The 17,475-nt window shown below is 40.1% G+C and overlaps 1 protein-coding gene across 3 annotated transcripts in view; it reads right to left on the bottom strand.

The window, feature by feature from the left end:
- IMPACT (impact RWD domain protein) overlaps positions 1-13,120 on the bottom strand; it is a 44,931-nt gene extending 31,811 nt beyond the window's left edge. For all 3 annotated transcript variants that reach the window (XM_026661660.1, XM_026661667.1, XM_026661663.1), the window contains exons 1-5: positions 13,027-13,120; positions 9,342-9,470; positions 8,397-8,449; positions 7,706-7,768; positions 515-600 (exon numbers count right to left, since the gene is read on the bottom strand). In XM_026661660.1, coding sequence (XP_026517445.1) covers positions 515-600; positions 7,706-7,768; positions 8,397-8,449; positions 9,342-9,470; positions 13,027-13,062 — 367 coding nt within the window. In that variant the 5' untranslated portion in view covers positions 13,063-13,120. The remainder of the gene's footprint in view (positions 1-514; positions 601-7,705; positions 7,769-8,396; positions 8,450-9,341; positions 9,471-13,026) is intronic.
- Positions 13,121-17,475: the final 4,355 nt, after the last annotated feature.

Here is a 17,475-nt window from a genome sequence, read left to right as displayed (position 1 = left end):
GGAGTCATTAAAGCCTTAATATCTCATTATTTATTCCTACATTATTTATTCCTACAGACATCCAGTTGCCTTTTTAGTTCTTACACCCAAATATTCAAAAATTTCACTTTTCAGTTTATTGTGGGCTACTGAAAATTAATACTAGATTTTTAATGAAAAAAAGAGTGGAACTATATACAATTAGGAACAATGAAGCACAGAAGAGAACTTCTATTGCAGTTGCAGACATAAGTCACAGATGCAAGAGGACAGGCGCTCCGACCAACCGTCACGGGCAGTAAGAAGGAATGGAGGGCACAGGGCCGGTAGCGCCTCATGTACCGGCGTGACGTGGGACTCGAGAGCATCAGAGCCAGCCCTATGGATATCACTACGGCAAAAAATTCCAACAATGGGTGCACGTGGACGCGCACACATCTAGAATGGAATCGACATGAGCAAGCGCTCGAAGAAGAATCTTACTTTAAAATTAAAACAAGAGTAAACCGAAAACACCACATATTTTCTACATTACCTGCATCAGATGACTGAGATTTTTCTATCAGAACTTCTCGTATCTTCTCCACCCAGAGGTAAAGGATGCTTTCACCAAGATTCTTCCTGGAAGTTATACAAAATTCACAGTAAGTAAAAGGGCCTTTTCGGAGGCTTCACTTGGGAAATTATTTACATTCAATAAATAATATGAACAAATTTTAGAAGTACATTGTAGAAACATTATAGATTGAAATGCTGAAGGATTTAGACATGCATGTGGGAGTAGAGTTCTTTTCTGAGTGGTGGTTTACAGTTTGAAATTCTTGATCACTTCCATTACAAGGTGCTGCAACTTAGGCTTTCTTCAGCTCCAAAGGTACCACTCAGATTTCCCTTAGCATACTAGGGATTTATGTACGTTCATGACTCCCATTACCACATTGTACATGAAGCCTCTTTAAATGTCTCAAAATATTGTGCAATTCTATAGTATAAAACCTCAGTAGAATATTGTCCCTACTCAGAAGGTGATGGTCCTATTTTTCACTCCCATGTTTTTTCCTAAGCCTCATGATCTTCAAGGTAAAGCAAGATTGCACAGATTGCAATCTAGAAGAACACTCAGACCCTGATCCTGCAAACGCTCTGAACATGCTTAACTTTAAATCAGTAGTTCATATCGACTCCAATGGAATTATTCATGTGCTTACAGTTAAGTCTGTGCATAAGTGTCTGCAGGATTGGACAGTTAATAGTTACTACACCTCTACCTCGATATAACGCTGTCCTCGGGAGCCAAAAAATCTTACCGTATTATAGGTGAAACCGCGTTATATTGAACTTGTTTTGATCCACCAGAGTGCGCAGACCCCCCTTCCCCCCCGGAGCGCTGCTTTACCACGGTGTATCCGAATTCGTGTTATATCGGGTTGCGTTATATCGAGGTAGCGGTGTATTTGGAAAGAACAAAACCTTTCCCAACTCTTTACAGACTAAGGGGAGAAATCCCAGGGAAAAGCCCTTCAACATAAACTTTTATTAAAATGGATCATTGACGGTGTACCTGTACTGGATGGGTTGAAATTAAATTCTAGGAGATTTATTATTATAATCAGTTACTACTTCTATGAAAAATCTCTACATTCTTGAAATAAGGCTGCCCTGTACTTGAGACTTGGTGTTCAATTCCTACTTTAATGAAATATTACTCTCAATTCTAGAGCTAGATCAGATTCTTGGTTTCTGAAGCTAATCCTTTAATATCTGTTTTAACTAAGCACTCCTCAACCCACCTCCTGGACTGTGATACTTCTAGGTAATCTCCTATAGTGTGGATCTGCAGAGGCAATTCAGGATGAAGAAAGAAAGATTACCCATCAGTAAATGGAGTTCCGGCTGTACTGCTTCTGCAGATCCACAGTGATGATTCTTCCTTACTCTATTTTTGAAGGCCTTCGGTGAATATTTGAAGGTAGAGAAGAACTGAGAACTGCTATAAAGACTGCATTTAGCGTTTCCTGGTTCTTGCACTTTCAGATCTTAGACAGACACAAATAGCTTCAAACAACTTTATAACTATCAATGGTTCCATTGCTCACAAGACATGGCACAAAACTTCCATGATGTGGATCTGCAAAGGCAATAAATTCAGAAAATTCCAATTATTGGTTATGAATCGTGTTACTTGTTTTAATTACAGGTGAACAGACTTGCTGACAGTACAGTTATTCTTTCATAAGCAATAAAGGAGAGCATGACATATGTACAAAAAAGCAGATTGAATGCTGCAGCAAACATAAATACTATTATAAAAAGTTAAATCAATTATTTGTTTTTAATTATTTTGTAATAGTTGATCCATCTTTCCTCCAAACAATTCAGGAGATCCAACACACGGAATAAGTCCCTCAATTTCTCTCAGTTTTTTCTTGTGAGTCACAATTCTATAGTGTAAATTTATTTTTATAATCATGTTGATTAAATATGGAGTTATTTCAAGGATTCATACCTTAAATGCTTTTTATTATGTATGAAAATATCCTAATTTATTAAGATTATACAAAGTCAGACACAGAAATCAAGAAAGTGTATTGATAAGGGTGAAACTTACTTCCAATAATAAAAGTTAAATAATTAATTAGAAATAAGTTTATAAATGTACCTCGGTGTCTCTGGGTGTTACAGACATGGTACTGCATGTTTACCTTTACCTGTATATATTCTTCCTTTTCCTTCACGTAATCATATTTTTCCTTGAAGTAGTTAAACTAATAACATGTAAAATTGTACTTGTAATTTACACAGAAAGGAAAATACTTATTAGGAACACGTTTGTATTTTGCACAGAATTCAAAATCTATTACAAGCTGAAACTGCATGTAGTAGAAAATGAAAATTTAGAACACTGTCAAAAAAATTTCCAATTATGATTTTTTAAAAAGATGCTTAAAATTCATATGTTTGCCAGGGTCACAAGACCAAAATGCATCAAATGTGCAAGCTCAGGCTTCACTTTCAATAACTTTTTTCAAGCTACTGCCACCTTCTGGAATAATAATGCATAAGTAGAATTCTGTGGCAGAAAAATAGGTTTAAAAATGTAAACTTTCAGTAAATCTGTATATTACTACTGAACATAATCAAAATATTTAGGCACTAATATTATTAAGAAAAGACTCAAACAAAGAATGAGGAAAGTAAAGACTTGTAGCTGTGACCTCAGAATCCAGACATACTCTAGAATGAGTTAAGTACCCTATTTCATGCTCCTTTCTGACTAGTATGTATACCAGTACCATTTTTTAATACTTGCAATTTATTACATTCTGTATAATGAAGAGCAAGAATTTTAACTATAGAGTCATGAATAATTTTGTTCAGCAGTTCTATTCATTATATTTAATGTTTCCCACTTCATAGCAGATTTCATATTACTGAACACTCATTAGGAAATGTTTTGGAATGGATGAGATCAGACAAATCTCATGCAGTGTCACCGATGAGTCCAGGGAACACCCTGAGGACTTCTGGAATATTAGACACACCTTAAACCCTGCCTATATCTATGCTACTCCCATTCTGGTTGTTCCTGTTCCAAGCCTGCTATGATTTTCTTAGCATTTGTACCAAAGATGTTAAATTAAACTGTTCATTTAACACAGTAGTTCCCAAACTTTAACAACATGCAAACCCCTTTCACTAAAATGTTAAATCTCACAAACCCCCTCCTAAAAATGAATATTTCCAGGGATTTTCTCCCTTACCCGAGCATAAATTATAACAGCAGTGATCTTGGAAATATAAAATTTGTTTTTTTATGACATGCTTATTACACACTATTTATTATTATTCATAATTACAGTATTAATTTTATTACATTATGAAAATGGCAACACTCTTCCAAAAATCTCACTTTTGTAGCTTGTATCACTTTGATTAAGCCTGTTATAAGACAAGGCTCCTACGTTTCACCAAGGAGTATCAGTTATGAAACAGCATGAAAGATGTAACCAACTCAAATAAAGTGTTTCTACACAAGCATTCGGGTCTTGAGTAGTCCAGGCAAACAACGCACATTACAACAAAGCTTAAACTTGTTCTTCATAATAATTAAAAAAAAAACACTAGCAGACAATTTAATTTTAAAAACAGAAAAAAATATCCATCTTCCTTTCCATTTCTTATAAGGAGTCTTGAAGTTTAAATCTCCTCAGTGTGATGGATGCGCTTGCTTTGATCTGCATAGCTCTTAGAAGTCCCCAGGACTCTGGGCTGCCCTAGGAACGGCTCTGTCCGCCATTAGGGAATTTTTTCCCCGAGAACCCCCTGTAACATTTAGTGAACCCCCAGGGGTTCACAAACCCCAGTTTGGGAACTACTGATTTAACAGAAGTCTGATACTGAGAGTCTCTAGGAAACGAATAAGTATCTACACTTGTTGAATGTGTAACTTTTAATATATTAAGGGACCCAGCGTTCTGTTTGTGGTTTGTAATTCTGCAATCTAAAACCAACATTATGCATATCTGTATTGTCAATGACTAAAACTTTTTAATGAGATAGGAAAAAGCACTTAAACTGCAATGTTCATGGGCAGGATAGCATAGGGACCAGTTTAAGAAAAGGTACACGTACACTTACGGCAGTGTGCAAAGGAGACACTGCACCCCAGCTAGCACAGGTATAAACAACAGTGTAGATGGCAAGGCATGGCTTAGGTGAATAGAGTGCCTCACGCCCCTGAAATCCCAGGGATGCTCTTACACGCCCAAGCAGCATTTCCGTCTACACAGATATTTTTAGCAGTGTGATCTCCTACTGCCCCCTCCCCACCGGAGCCTTTCCCTGGCGCTGCTTCCTGGCTGCCAGAGCCTTTCATTGCCGCACACAGTTACACACCGCAGTGACAGGTGTGGACGCTGCTTGCCTTCCACTGCAGCGTGTAGCTACATGTGTAGAGCCTGTACTCTACATATTGCTATACCTGTAGACATAGTCAAATACAGAGCCTTTCACCTCTAGATCTCTGATTGAATCAGACACAGGTTGGCAGTGACCAAAAGTCAGACAGATCACTTAAAATAATTAGTGAAAGATTTGAGAATAATTTAAGTTATTTCTGTTTAACAGAAGATTATCCAAGGTTTGGGTAAGTCAGAGCTCAGAGCCCTCCAGAAATAAGTAAGTGCTGTAGAGCTATGGTAGTCAATCCTCCTGCCACCAACTTAAAACTGAACCAGGGCAGGCCCAGCATGTTAGAGACCACTGCTTTTAATACAGACTGCCGAATAAGCTAGAAGGACAGATTTGTTGCTGCAATCAGTTTCTCCTAAGCAAAACAAAGAGGGGGGTGGAAATGTCAAGTAGCCAGTTACATTTCCCACATTCCCAGCCTGGGGACAGTTCTAACTTGCACCAGCTAACTATCATCCACAAGGGTCCATGCACCAGCTAGGAACAGTCAGAGTATATCACACTCTGGCCACTGCACCCCAAACCCTGATATGGCCCCTGTTCCAAATGCTGTGGGTCAAAAGGTGCAGAAGCCAGCTACTGTGTATCTACACATGCTGGAGACTCCCCCATGCCAAGCATCACCCTGGCTGGGGAATCTCTGTTCCATCTGCACTGCTGGGGAATGTATGGCCATTAAAGGTCCCTATAGCACTTTTCATAGGAATAGAGCTGTTAACCCACATGCTCTGTTCAAATTTTAACTTTGGTAATTACATTCTGCCTGCCTAGATTCTCCAGGGCTTAGTTAGATAAGGTATCTGCTTCCAGTCCCAAACTAACTACTGTGTTGTTTCGTGCCATTTAAAAGCTACCATAGTCCCCACCAAAGGTGTTTGTATTTCAGTACTCAATGACATGACTTCTGTGCTTAATGTGTATTTCACTTTTGTTAGGTTCATATCACGCTTTAGGATCTGATTGGATAAATAAACTATATAAAACTGTTTCTATTATCCCATGCTAACACCAATAAAACCCGCAAAAACACAGTCTGAGCATTTCTAAATATTTAGTTATTTATTCTCACACATTATGAGAAGTTCTGTTATCTGCACATTACGTTAACAAGCCTCTTCTAGCTACTGAGTGGCTTTATAGTTCATATTTTCTAAAGCTACTTTTATTTAAAATTCACTTTTTCTTTAGCTGAAACATTTGCTTTTAATAAAAACTGGTTTTCTGCCTGCGTTCAAAGGTCTGAGTAGGTATTTTCAGATCCTGCAGTTTAATATATGGATATAGATTGGACATAAGGAATTTGACTTCCTGGGACCAAACGCTAAAAGTAACCTAACATATATTATAAGTCAAAATAAATAATTCTATATCAATGGTACAAAGGGTTTAAAGAATATAATTATAATACAAATTATCCATCAAGATTAATGCTTGTAACTTTATATAATGCCCTGTTCTCAACATAATTTAAGATACGTACAAAATGTACAGTATAGACTCATAGACTTTAAGGTCAGAAGGGACCATTATGGTCATCTAGTCTGACCTCCTGCATGATGCAGGCCACAAAAGCTGGCCCACCCAATTTCCCTTATCTCTGCTATCTATTAGATTAGACTGTTTTATTTATGCACAAGTCTTACTTCATTTCAGCTGTTGCAGCAATTACCTCAATCCTTCCGATTCATGCATCTAGTACTCCTGGGGGAATTTTGCGTCACTGCGTGTGTGCAGAATTCATGGCCCCCACAGATTTCTTTGCTTACCCACAGAAAAATGACTTCTGATGGTGAAGCAAAGGGAAGTCGCAAGAGCGGTCATGCACCCACTCCCTGGCAGTGCAGACAGGTCAGTTTGGGCACCCAGAGCAGCCGGTAGAGACATAAATCACTGCCTGGGAGGCGTGAGGGCTGGGTAGTCATGTGTGTGAGAGAGAGAGAGAGACACTGTCCCTCTTGCTTGCTATTGCAGCACGCTCGCTGTGGAGGGGCAGGACTTCGGGGTATTTCTGAAGAAGTAGGCGTGGTGCAGGCTCTGTTCCTTCAGGGAGAGGAGAATGTGGCAGCCTGCCTGCTTAGTGAATTATTCCCATTGTTCTTAAAGTGAATTCCCCCAGAAGTATAAAACAGGTGTAAAAATTTTAAGGGTCCTTTACATTGCCAGAGTGGTGTAAAGGAGCCTTATTGTAAAGGACAGTATGACCTTATAAATGCTTATGGTGCTTTAGTGATTAGATCTGGTCGAAATTTTTGGACTGAAAAAATTTCCTATCAAAATGTGCTCCATGAATTGTTTGCTACTGACCTTTTTGGAGATGGTCAGTAGCCAGTATAAATTGTGAGTTTGTGTCCCCAGCTCTCCCTTGCTCTTCAGTTACCTATGATGTAACACTGAGCATATGGCTGCATATATTTGTTGACTAATAATTAGAAGTAAAGGGTCAATACTATCTATATTACTATTAGACACAGGGGGGTGGGAGATTTCCTCCAATGTTCCCCACTCCCATTCTCCATCCATTGTATTGTAGTTTAAATAAATTACCAAAATAATTGAAACTAGGCAGATTATATTGCATTATTTTGACAAAAAAATACAGAATTTTGAAGAATTTTAAAATATTGTGCGCATAATTTTTAATTTTTTGGCACAGAATTCCCCCAGGAGTAATTTAGTTAACATGATAGGTTTAGCGAGATGTGCAACTAAAAATACAATAAGTAATTTTTAGAATTTTCCATCTTCTGCCACTTACACATAGATTTCTTCCAGGCTATTTGTTAGTTCGATATAATCCTGTCCTCGAAGCCAAGGGGCACTAGAATGACAAAAAAAAAAAAAAAAAATACAACGAAGTTAGTGCCTACAAACTGTGAATTTTGGTGTCTTTGTTTAGCTTGAAAAATGACTGATTTAAAAAAATTACACTCAAAAGTAAAACCTTTAAGACAAAATATTGTCAACTGTTCCCACTGATAAAGATTTTCGTTTTCTAACATCTCAGGGTAAGCAGTCTTCCAAGATATTCTACTGCTCCCCTCGAACGCCCTACTTTGGGATTACCCCATCACTCCATTTGAAGAAGGCTCAACACACTTGCCATTAGCATGGTTCCAGAGTTGCTCTGAGCATAACGTAAGCTCTCTCCACTGCCTCCCCAACAGCTGTGCATGCTGCTGCTTTTGTTCTCTCTGTCCCTGCTACCATCCTGGCCTAACACACTTGCCCAGTGATCCTTTAATCCTGTAGTGCTAACATTTCAATCCCAAATTAAACTGTAAATTTTACAAAAGTTTGTTAACATCTCTAATTCCCAGGATGTATATTCAATTCAACCAGAAAGCGACCTTAAACTTCTACAAGCAGCTGCAATAATAATAATAATTTGAAAAAAAATGCAGTAAATGTTTAAAATAAAAATCTGTTGACAAAAAGACATCACTTACTTCAGTTGATAAATAGGTGGGGCTGAAGCTGGATATTCAGAAGGCAGAATCACCTAAAAAGAATGTTAAATATAAATATTCATCAAGTTGGACCTCCAAAACTAGCTAAATTAAAAATGGACCATGACAGAACCAATTAGAGTATTTGGGTGGTAAGCAGCTGCTATAAAAAAGAAGAAATAGGTTGCTCCATTATTATGTGATGATACAGAGGCTGTATTTCTATCGTGAGTGTATAATTCAGGCTTTTGCCCATCTGCGATACAAAGTGTCATATGGTCTACTCTCTGTGAACAGATAAAGTGGCATACGATATATCCTTTACTATAAAGAAAAAAGGTTACATTTCTTCTAACTGTTTAGGTGGCTATTTGATTTATTAAGAAATATACATAGATACTTCAGCCCTGTCTACACTAAACAAAAAAGTATTGCAACAAACTATTGTTTGGAGTTCTCTTGGCTTGTAATACTGTACAAAGCCATATAGGACAGATATCCTAAACATTTTACAAACACTGATTGCAACACCTAGTAGAAAAATCTTTCAGTCAGGTCAGGCTGAACTGTAATGCAGTCTAAAATGGTTTCTTTCTAATTCTGGAATAAAGCAATAAGAGAACCAGCTGCACCAATTCAGCCTGTCCTTCTATGCAAAATACAGTATATAAATAGATAAATAGTGAAAGGACTATCTGGGAAAGACACTTAATTAAAATATTTAAGGGTGGGGAATAAGCAAAAATAATTACTGAAAAAGTTAGCAGATAGTGATATTTTAAAGAGACAATAACTGAACAGATTGTGAAAAGCCTTTATCCTACGACTGGATCCATAGAAGCAGACCCTTGAGCCTATATGGAGCCCCATTAAAAAAGGCACAAAGATCCACCCTGCATGATTTCGATAGCAGAATCAGGGCCAAACTCTGTACCAACACCATACCTGCAAACAGAGAGTCCATTTTGGCTGCTCCAAACAATCACCAATCTTAATGCAAAATATCCTTTCATCTTCATCAACAACACACCAGTCATCACCATATATAGATGAGAGAGCGTCAATTTCATCAATCTACAAAAAAAGAAAGTTAAAAGACAAAAAAACCAACCCTCTAAGGTGCTGAGCACTCTTGATTCCCAATCACCAGAATTGTGCCCCTATCTGTACATGAAATGAAAGTTGTCAAACACATAACTTTCTGCACTGATATGATTTTTGCATTTTTTCAGTGTTACACATCAAACATTTTAAATGGACACCATCAACTTGAAAAACCACGTCTGAAAATGTCATACTATAGGTTTCCATCTGCATGGAGCCCAGTTAAAGTCAATGGAGCTGGCTCTATGCAGTCACTGGAGTCTGCAAAGAACTCATTGCAGGATTGGGGCCCATGTGAACACATTACTCTGAATTTACCAATTATATTGACAGGACAAATGGTTCTTTAAAAATGATACAGCAGACAAAACATTTAGATTAGATCAGGGGTCTCAAACACGCAGCCCGCGGGCCACATGTTATTTCTTGCAGCCCGCCAAGCTACCCTCCCCCCCATCCTCCTTGTGCCCCCCCAGCACGCCACATCCCTGCTCCCCCGCCTACCTCCCAGCACTTCCCGCTGCCAAACAGCTTTAACAGAAGTAATTCTAAAAGTAAGTGCGTGTTTTGTCCTTTGAGGGAGGTGCATTACTGAGTGTTTATATTTTATTAAAACCCCTCGGAAATGACTTCGGCATCAAAAAAAAGAACACTCATGGAAGAAAAGAGAGTTTTCCAAGACAAATGGGAGAATTTATATTTTTTCATAGAGGTAAAAGATAAAATTCACTGTCTTATTTGTCAGCAAATGATTGCTGTTCCCAAGGAGTATAACGTGCGTTGGCACTACGACATGATGCACCATGAAAAAATGATGCATTCACCGGAAAAATCCGAGAGGAAAAAGTTCGGCAATTTAAAGCAGCATTTTCCAAGCAAAGAAATTTCTTTTTGGAGATTAACAAGTCTAGCGAAGATTCAGTAAGAGCAAGTTTTGTGATAAGCAAAATGATAGCTAAATCATCATGACCTTTTACGGAAGGCCTATTCGTAAAAGAATGTCTTGTGAAGGCCAGTGAAATTTGATGTCCTTATAGGAAGAAAGTTTTTGAAGATATAAGCTTGTCTGCCAATACAGTGTCTGCAGAATAACGGATTTAGCAGATAATGTGCAAAAACAATTGATTCAAATGGCAAAAGACTTTGAAGCATTTTCAAGTGCAGTTGATGAGAGTACAGATGTATCAGATACCGCACAATGTGCAGTGTTCATTAGAGGTGTGGATTGCAATTTGAATATAACTGAAGAATTGGTAGACTTAATGCCACTGAAGGGTACCACAACGGGACGTGACATATTTCAAGGACTGGAAGAGTGCATTGAAAAAGCTGCGCTGCCACGGAACAAACTCGTATCTTTGGCTACGGATGGTGCACCATCAATGTGCTCTGAAAACGTTGGTGTGGCTGGATTATTGAAGACCAAACTGAACAGCCTCAATATATCAGGAATTAGCTTCACCAGTACACATTGCATTTTGCACCAAGAAGCCCTGTGTAGTAAAAGTCTACAAATGAAGGAAGTTATGGATGTAGTTGTTAAAACCGTTAATATTATACATGCACGAGGGCTGAATCACCGACAGTTCACTTCTTTTCTAGCAAGTATGGACAGCGAATATGGGGAACTTCTGTATCACACTCAAGTTAGATGTCTGAGTCGTGGAAATGTTTTGAAGCTTTTTTTTTTTTTTTTGCACTTAGAGAGGAGATTGATTCCTTCATGAAAATGAAAAACAAGGATATTCCACAGCTTGCTGATTCCACTGTTATCTGCAACCTTGCTTTTCTAACAGATATAACTGATCACCTGAATGCACTGAACTTGAAGCTTCAGGGTAGAAAACAGGAGATAACACAGATGTATGACAGTGTTAAGTCATTCAAAGTCAAGCTTACTTTGTGGGGGGAAAACAGCTTACTGCTGGCAATTTGGTCCATTTCTCTACTCTGAATTCCTTAGGAAAAATTGAACCCAAATCCTTGAAAGAATATGCAGATATCATTTCTAACTTACACAAACAGTTTGATGTGTGGTTTAAAGATTTCAAGGCACTTGAACACCATTTGCTATGGAAATTGACAATGTTGCAGAGAAAATGCAGATGGAGTTAGTGGAGCTTCAGTGTGATACCATTTTGAAGCAGAAGTATACAGATGTTGGAATTCCAGAATTCTACCGTTTTCTTTCACAAGAAAGATTTCCCATGTTATTCTCTGCTTCCGCAAGGGTAATGGCAATGTTTGGAAGTACATATATATGTGAACGGTTTTTCTCTTCCATGAAGATTAACAAATCTGTGTTAAGATCAAGGCTCACTGATGAACATTTGAAAGCAACACTGAGATTGGTTTCATCTCAGGATATCAAACCTAATATTGATGCTCTGGTTGATGCAAAACACTGCCAGCTAAGTGGCCAAAAATGAAATGACTGTCAAAATTAGAACTGACTTTTTGCATTACAGTTTTAAAAAAGTTAATACATTGACTTTTAATAGCATACTATATAACTCTTCATTTTTTTCATTTTTGACAATACTTTTGTATCATTGTATGAAAAGGTTTCAGTGATGTGGCCCTCGGGCCAACATACTAGTGCTCATGTGACCCTCGTGTTGATTTGAGATCCCTGGATTAGATGCTGGTGTCTTGGGAAATAGTAACAGTTCGACGGCTTTAATTTAATGACTTTTCTGCTTTTAAACTCTCAACAACAAAACTTCCTTTATTGTAGTTTTATGCATTTGATTTCCCTGATTTTGTCCGTTAAAAATATGTACAAACAAAGGTGGTGCCTACTACAGTAGTGTGTTTGGTAAATTTCCCATTGCCACACCTGTGGTAACAAATCGTGCCATTCCTAGCATAGATGAGGCTCCTGCAGCCACTGGCGTTTTTAATACACAGTGGCTCTACATAGCATAGGATTGAACACACAGACATGCAAAGGTGAAACTGCACCAGTGGTAACAGCCATGCTGGGAAACGTTCCAGTGGTTCTCAAGCTTTCTGAATTGGGAACCCCTTTCACACAGCAAGACTCTGAGTACAACCCGCCCTTATACAGCTCATGACCCCCCAGGTAATAACCTTGTGACCCCCCTGAGGGGTTGCAACCCCCAGTTTGAGAACCCTGCTTAAGACAAAGCTTAGTGGAGCCAAGGACCTGGACCCAGCACCCCTGGAGCAGGCTGCCAGGCCTTACAACAATACACATGATAACAATGTGAATAGGGACTGGCCAGGCCCCCGGTCCCATATAACTGCGTGTGTGTGAGGGGCGCAGGGGGAAGAGGCTGGCGATGGAGGGGCAGGGCCAGGCCTCTCAGGCACTGGACGGGGGGGCGAGGCTGGATGAGGGGCAGGGCTCGCAGGGGGCTGGGGAGCTGGACGGGGTGGGGCTCGCAGGAGGCGCCGAGCCCCGGGCACCACCCCCGGCGGCGGGGTCACCGCGCCCAGCCCGGCCGGGGCAGGCTCCGGAGCCGAGCCCTGTGGGTTTAACCCTTGCGCCCCCGTCACTCACTTGTCTCTGGGCCGTTTCCGGGTCACTCGCCGCCATTGGGCCCCGGGGCGGGGCACGGGGCACCCCCCCGAGGCCGATCTCCCCACCCCCCACGGAGGCGTGCACGGTGCGAAGGCGCATGCGCGGCTGGACTGACAGGTGGCGGCGGCGGAGGCCTTGGTCCGGGTGTTCTGCTCCGCTCCTGGGCCGCGCAGCGTCCCGCGGGCAGCGGCGGGAGGGTGGCCCGAACCGATGGAGCCGCCCTAGAACAGCTGCAATCGGATCCGCCAATTAGTAACCCGGCCGCGTGCGTGACTGGGCAGGCTGCGCTGTTCGCTTTGAAACGTACCTAACCCCGCTTAAATCCATCTATGGCCTTCGGGGCCAGCCTGTGTGCACGCGGTCTTGTAGCTATTTCCCTGCCTGCCCGCCCAGTGTTTGCAACACCAGCCTCTCTTAATTCAGTTGTAAACTCTTCAAGGCATGAACTCTTTTAAGGTGATCTACCAACACGCAGCACGATGGGCCCCGATCCTGATTTTAGCCTCTAGACTTACTATATGGTGAAAAACTCAAAATGTTTTAATTTCATTAAAGCTGCGACATAATTCTGAGTCTGCCATAGCAGAAGGCAGGGAACTGGTGTCACAGTTACAGGGCCAGCTGCACCTCTGTCCCCTTCCTGGTCTCTCCCAGCGCACACAGTTGTCTGGCCTTGTGCCCTTACCTTTTCTGGGATGGAATTGTGCAATTCTCCCACTCCTAGACCAGGCTCGGGGCTTCAGTATCCGTTATCAACCATACTTACGCAGTGATGAGGGTTTGGGACATGTAGTTCTTTTCAGGAGTCTGTGACCAGTAGAATGCAGTGATCAGGCAACCTTTTTAAACAAAAGTACTGTTTATTTTAACAGTAGGAAAAAGCATCTATTCTTATATTACTGTAGCACTTAGCAGAGCTAGTCATTGACTAGGACCCGGTGCCCAGCAGTGCGCAAGCACAACGAAAAGACAATCTCTGCCCCCAAAGAGCTTACAAACTAAGTAGAACACAAGAGACAACAGACAGAGACAAACAGATGAGGGAGTACAAGGAGTCAGCATTATAGGCAATGGTCTCAATCCATCAGCAGCCTAACTTGTCAAGTTTCTTGTAGGCATCACAGCAGAGGAGAGTTCTGAGAAGGGGTTCGGAGGAGGATAATTAGGCAGCTTTGAGAATGTTTATGGGGAACATCTCCGAAGCATGAGGGGCAGCATGGGAGAAACCATGAAGGTGCTTATTTGAAAATGTAACAAGTGGGTGATGGAGGCTGGCATGGGCTGATTGGAGGTAAGCATCAACTTCTTGATAGTGAATGAGAGATGATAGGTAAGGTGAGGATTACTCATGAAGGACCTTGAAAATGAAGACAAGCAGCTTATGTTTAATGCGATAGAGAAGGGGAAGCCAGTGGAGGGATGCAAAGAGAGGAGTGACATGCTTAAAGCTACAGCCTAGGAAAATGATCTTTGCCAAAGTATTCTGAATGGCTATGAGAAAAGCAAGATGGCATTTGTTATGTCCAGAAAGATGTTGCAGTAATTGAGATGCAAGTTTATGAGAACTTGGATGAGAGTTTTAGCTGTGTGAATGGATAAGAAAGGCTGTTTTATAGACATTATGCAGAAAGAATTAGCAAGATTTAGATATAGTCTGGATATGGGGACCTAGAGAGAGAAAAAGGAATTTAAAGTAACAAACAGTCTACACACATTTCTATTTTACCATCCTATGATAGTGACCAAGGCAGACCTAGCTTCTTCAGACACCATAGGTCAGGGGTGGGCAAACTACGGCCTGCTGGCCACATCTGGCCCTCAGGACTGTCCTGCCCGGCCCCCAAGCTCCTGGCCCGGGAAGCTAGCCCCCGGCCCCTCCCCCGCTGTTCCCCCTGGCCCGCAGCCTCAGCTCGCTTGCTCCGCCACCGGCGCAATGCTCTGGGCGGCGGGGCTGTGAGCTCCTGGGGCAGCTGCAGAGCCCGGCCTGACCCGGTGCTCTATGCTGCGTGGTAGCAGCGGCGGCAGCGTGGCCCGGCTCCAGCCACCGATGCTCCTGATCTGATCTGGCTTTTGGCCAATGTGCTGCCTCAGTTTCCCTCAATATCACACCTTATTTTCTCCTCAGATGGTTTTCTGGCTCTCAGTACCATTAGGTTGCAGAGGTAACTTAGCCCTCTGGCTAAGTCATGAAAGTCTACCTCTTCAGAGAGTTAATCCAGCCTCCCAACAGAAACACAATCCCCCACCCCCAAATGTTCTGCCCCAGCCTGTGCCAGGGGTTAATTTCAGAGATGCAGGATCAGGCCATAACTATCTACCTAGCTATCTGGCCTCCATCACCACAGTTGAAAACAAAAATTAATTATTCCATAAACACAGAATATAAAAATACTGTTAAAGCTTTTTTAGTTAATAGGACTACTCATGTTCTCTAAATTCCAGCACAAGCTTCATTGCTGAATCATGGTCTAAAGGCACAATGTGGCTGACTTTTTATATTTTAAAACCAACTTATGAAAAATAATAATAGTATTGTCTTCAGTTTAATCTGAAATATCATTTATCTCTCTATTAGTAGGAATAAACAGCTCACTGCATACACTATACTTACAGCTTTAGTAACTGATAAAGACATATCATAGCTGTTGAGGTTGATGTGAAATGCTGAAGCTGTGCACATAAGATGGGCTACAACTTGCTGAAGTTTGTAGAGGTCTCTTCCAAATATCCACTTGTCTGTGAGGGCATAAGAGATACACCTCTACCCCGAAATAACGCTGTCCTCGGGAGCCAAAAAATCTTACCGTGTTATAGGTGAAGCCGCGTTATATCGAACTTGCTTTGATCCACCGGAGTGCGCTGCCTCGCCCCCCCCGGAGCGCTGTTTTACCGCGTTCTATCTGAATTCGTGTTATATCGGGTCACGTTATATCGGGGTAGAGGTGTATACACAGGAATACAGAATGCTTCTATGGAAAGAAATCAAATACAAAATGCAGTTATTGTAGTCCAGGTTGCATGTGGTGCTAACGGAGAAACAGAACCATTAAAGATACATCAATACAAATTTCAGATTGGAATTTATACTGAAGTTCTTGTGTTCTCATGAAATCAGTGTGTGGTTTCCTACATATTAGGGGTAAATTCCTGGCTCTGTTGAAGTCAGTGGGAGTTTTGCCACTGATTTCAGTGGAGACAGAATTTCACTTTAGGTCTAAAAAACATTTTTTGTACTTTATTAATTTTCTATCAAATAAATGTCACTACTTATTGGTTGTACTTTCCATACTATCACTGTTTAAGAGGAACAACTGAGCTATAGAAGTTGACATTTTTAACACAGTTTTGAAATGTTAGAACTAAAACAGGGTTTATTAATAATGTACTAGGTATTGGAATTAGATAGTCATTCTGTTGTTTGATTAAAAATTAGTCCTCCAAAATTAGTTTTCTAAAAATTAATTCCTATTACCAACTTTATGTCCGCTAAAAAGCATGATACAATATCTTATGTTATATAATTATATACATGCACTGCAATACCTTGGTCTGTCTTAAGTATTATTCAAGTATTTTCGGATTGGTACTTAATTTCAAAGTAGAAAAAACAAGGAGGTAAATGATTTACAATATTTGCAAGGTTGACTAGTTAATCTCTACTGTGTGACAATCCACAGTGAAAAGTGAAATTCAAAATTTTAAAGATATATGATTCAATTGATGAGCAAAACTAGCTTCAAACAACAACTTCTAAACTGAGGTGATTTTAATATCTATACTACTACAATTGTTGCCTTTTTTTTACAAGGAAAATATTGCATGTTGTGATGTGATGTGATAAAAAAGATCATTAATGAGACACACCTAAGAACTTATATCCCTCTTAAGTGCAGTATGCAATTTCCTGCACATTAGTCTGCTAAGTATACCGTATACTTGGTAAACTTTCTTAAGTTGAGAAATAACTTAGTGACATAAACCGTTTTTATTTGCCTTAAAGATATCTTTAACATTGATATTATAAATAATACATTGCTTCATTATACTATTATAACTTACCCATTTCAAAACCCAAAATAGCCAAATTAAAAAATAAATAATTACTTCTTTGTCTAAGATTTTTGTCCACCACAATGGTCCAGATAACCAAGGCATTTCTAAGAACTGTAATAAGGACTAACAAAACCATAGGAACTGCCAATAATATCAAAACACCTAATGAAAAAGTTGTTCCTAGGGCCTTACTGAATGAAGTTAGATTTTTGATATGTGTTATATCCACACATAGAGCATTAGCACTGTTGTTATTCATATTTTGCATCTACTTCAGCTCACTTAACCAAGGAATTCAGCATAGTAAATTAACCCCATAAATGAATGCTGAAAAATATTTTTTTCAGTAAGATACATTAAAAAAGCAATTATTGG

Source organism: Terrapene carolina, unplaced genomic scaffold (genome assembly GCF_002925995.2).
Source record: "Terrapene carolina triunguis isolate 2854851 unplaced genomic scaffold, T_m_triunguis-2.0 Scaffold58, whole genome shotgun sequence".
In the NCBI taxonomy this organism is placed as follows: Eukaryota; Metazoa; Chordata; order Testudines; family Emydidae; genus Terrapene; species Terrapene triunguis.
The sequence above is the reverse complement of the archived record's forward strand: the minus strand, read 5'-3'. Positions and strand labels throughout refer to the sequence as shown.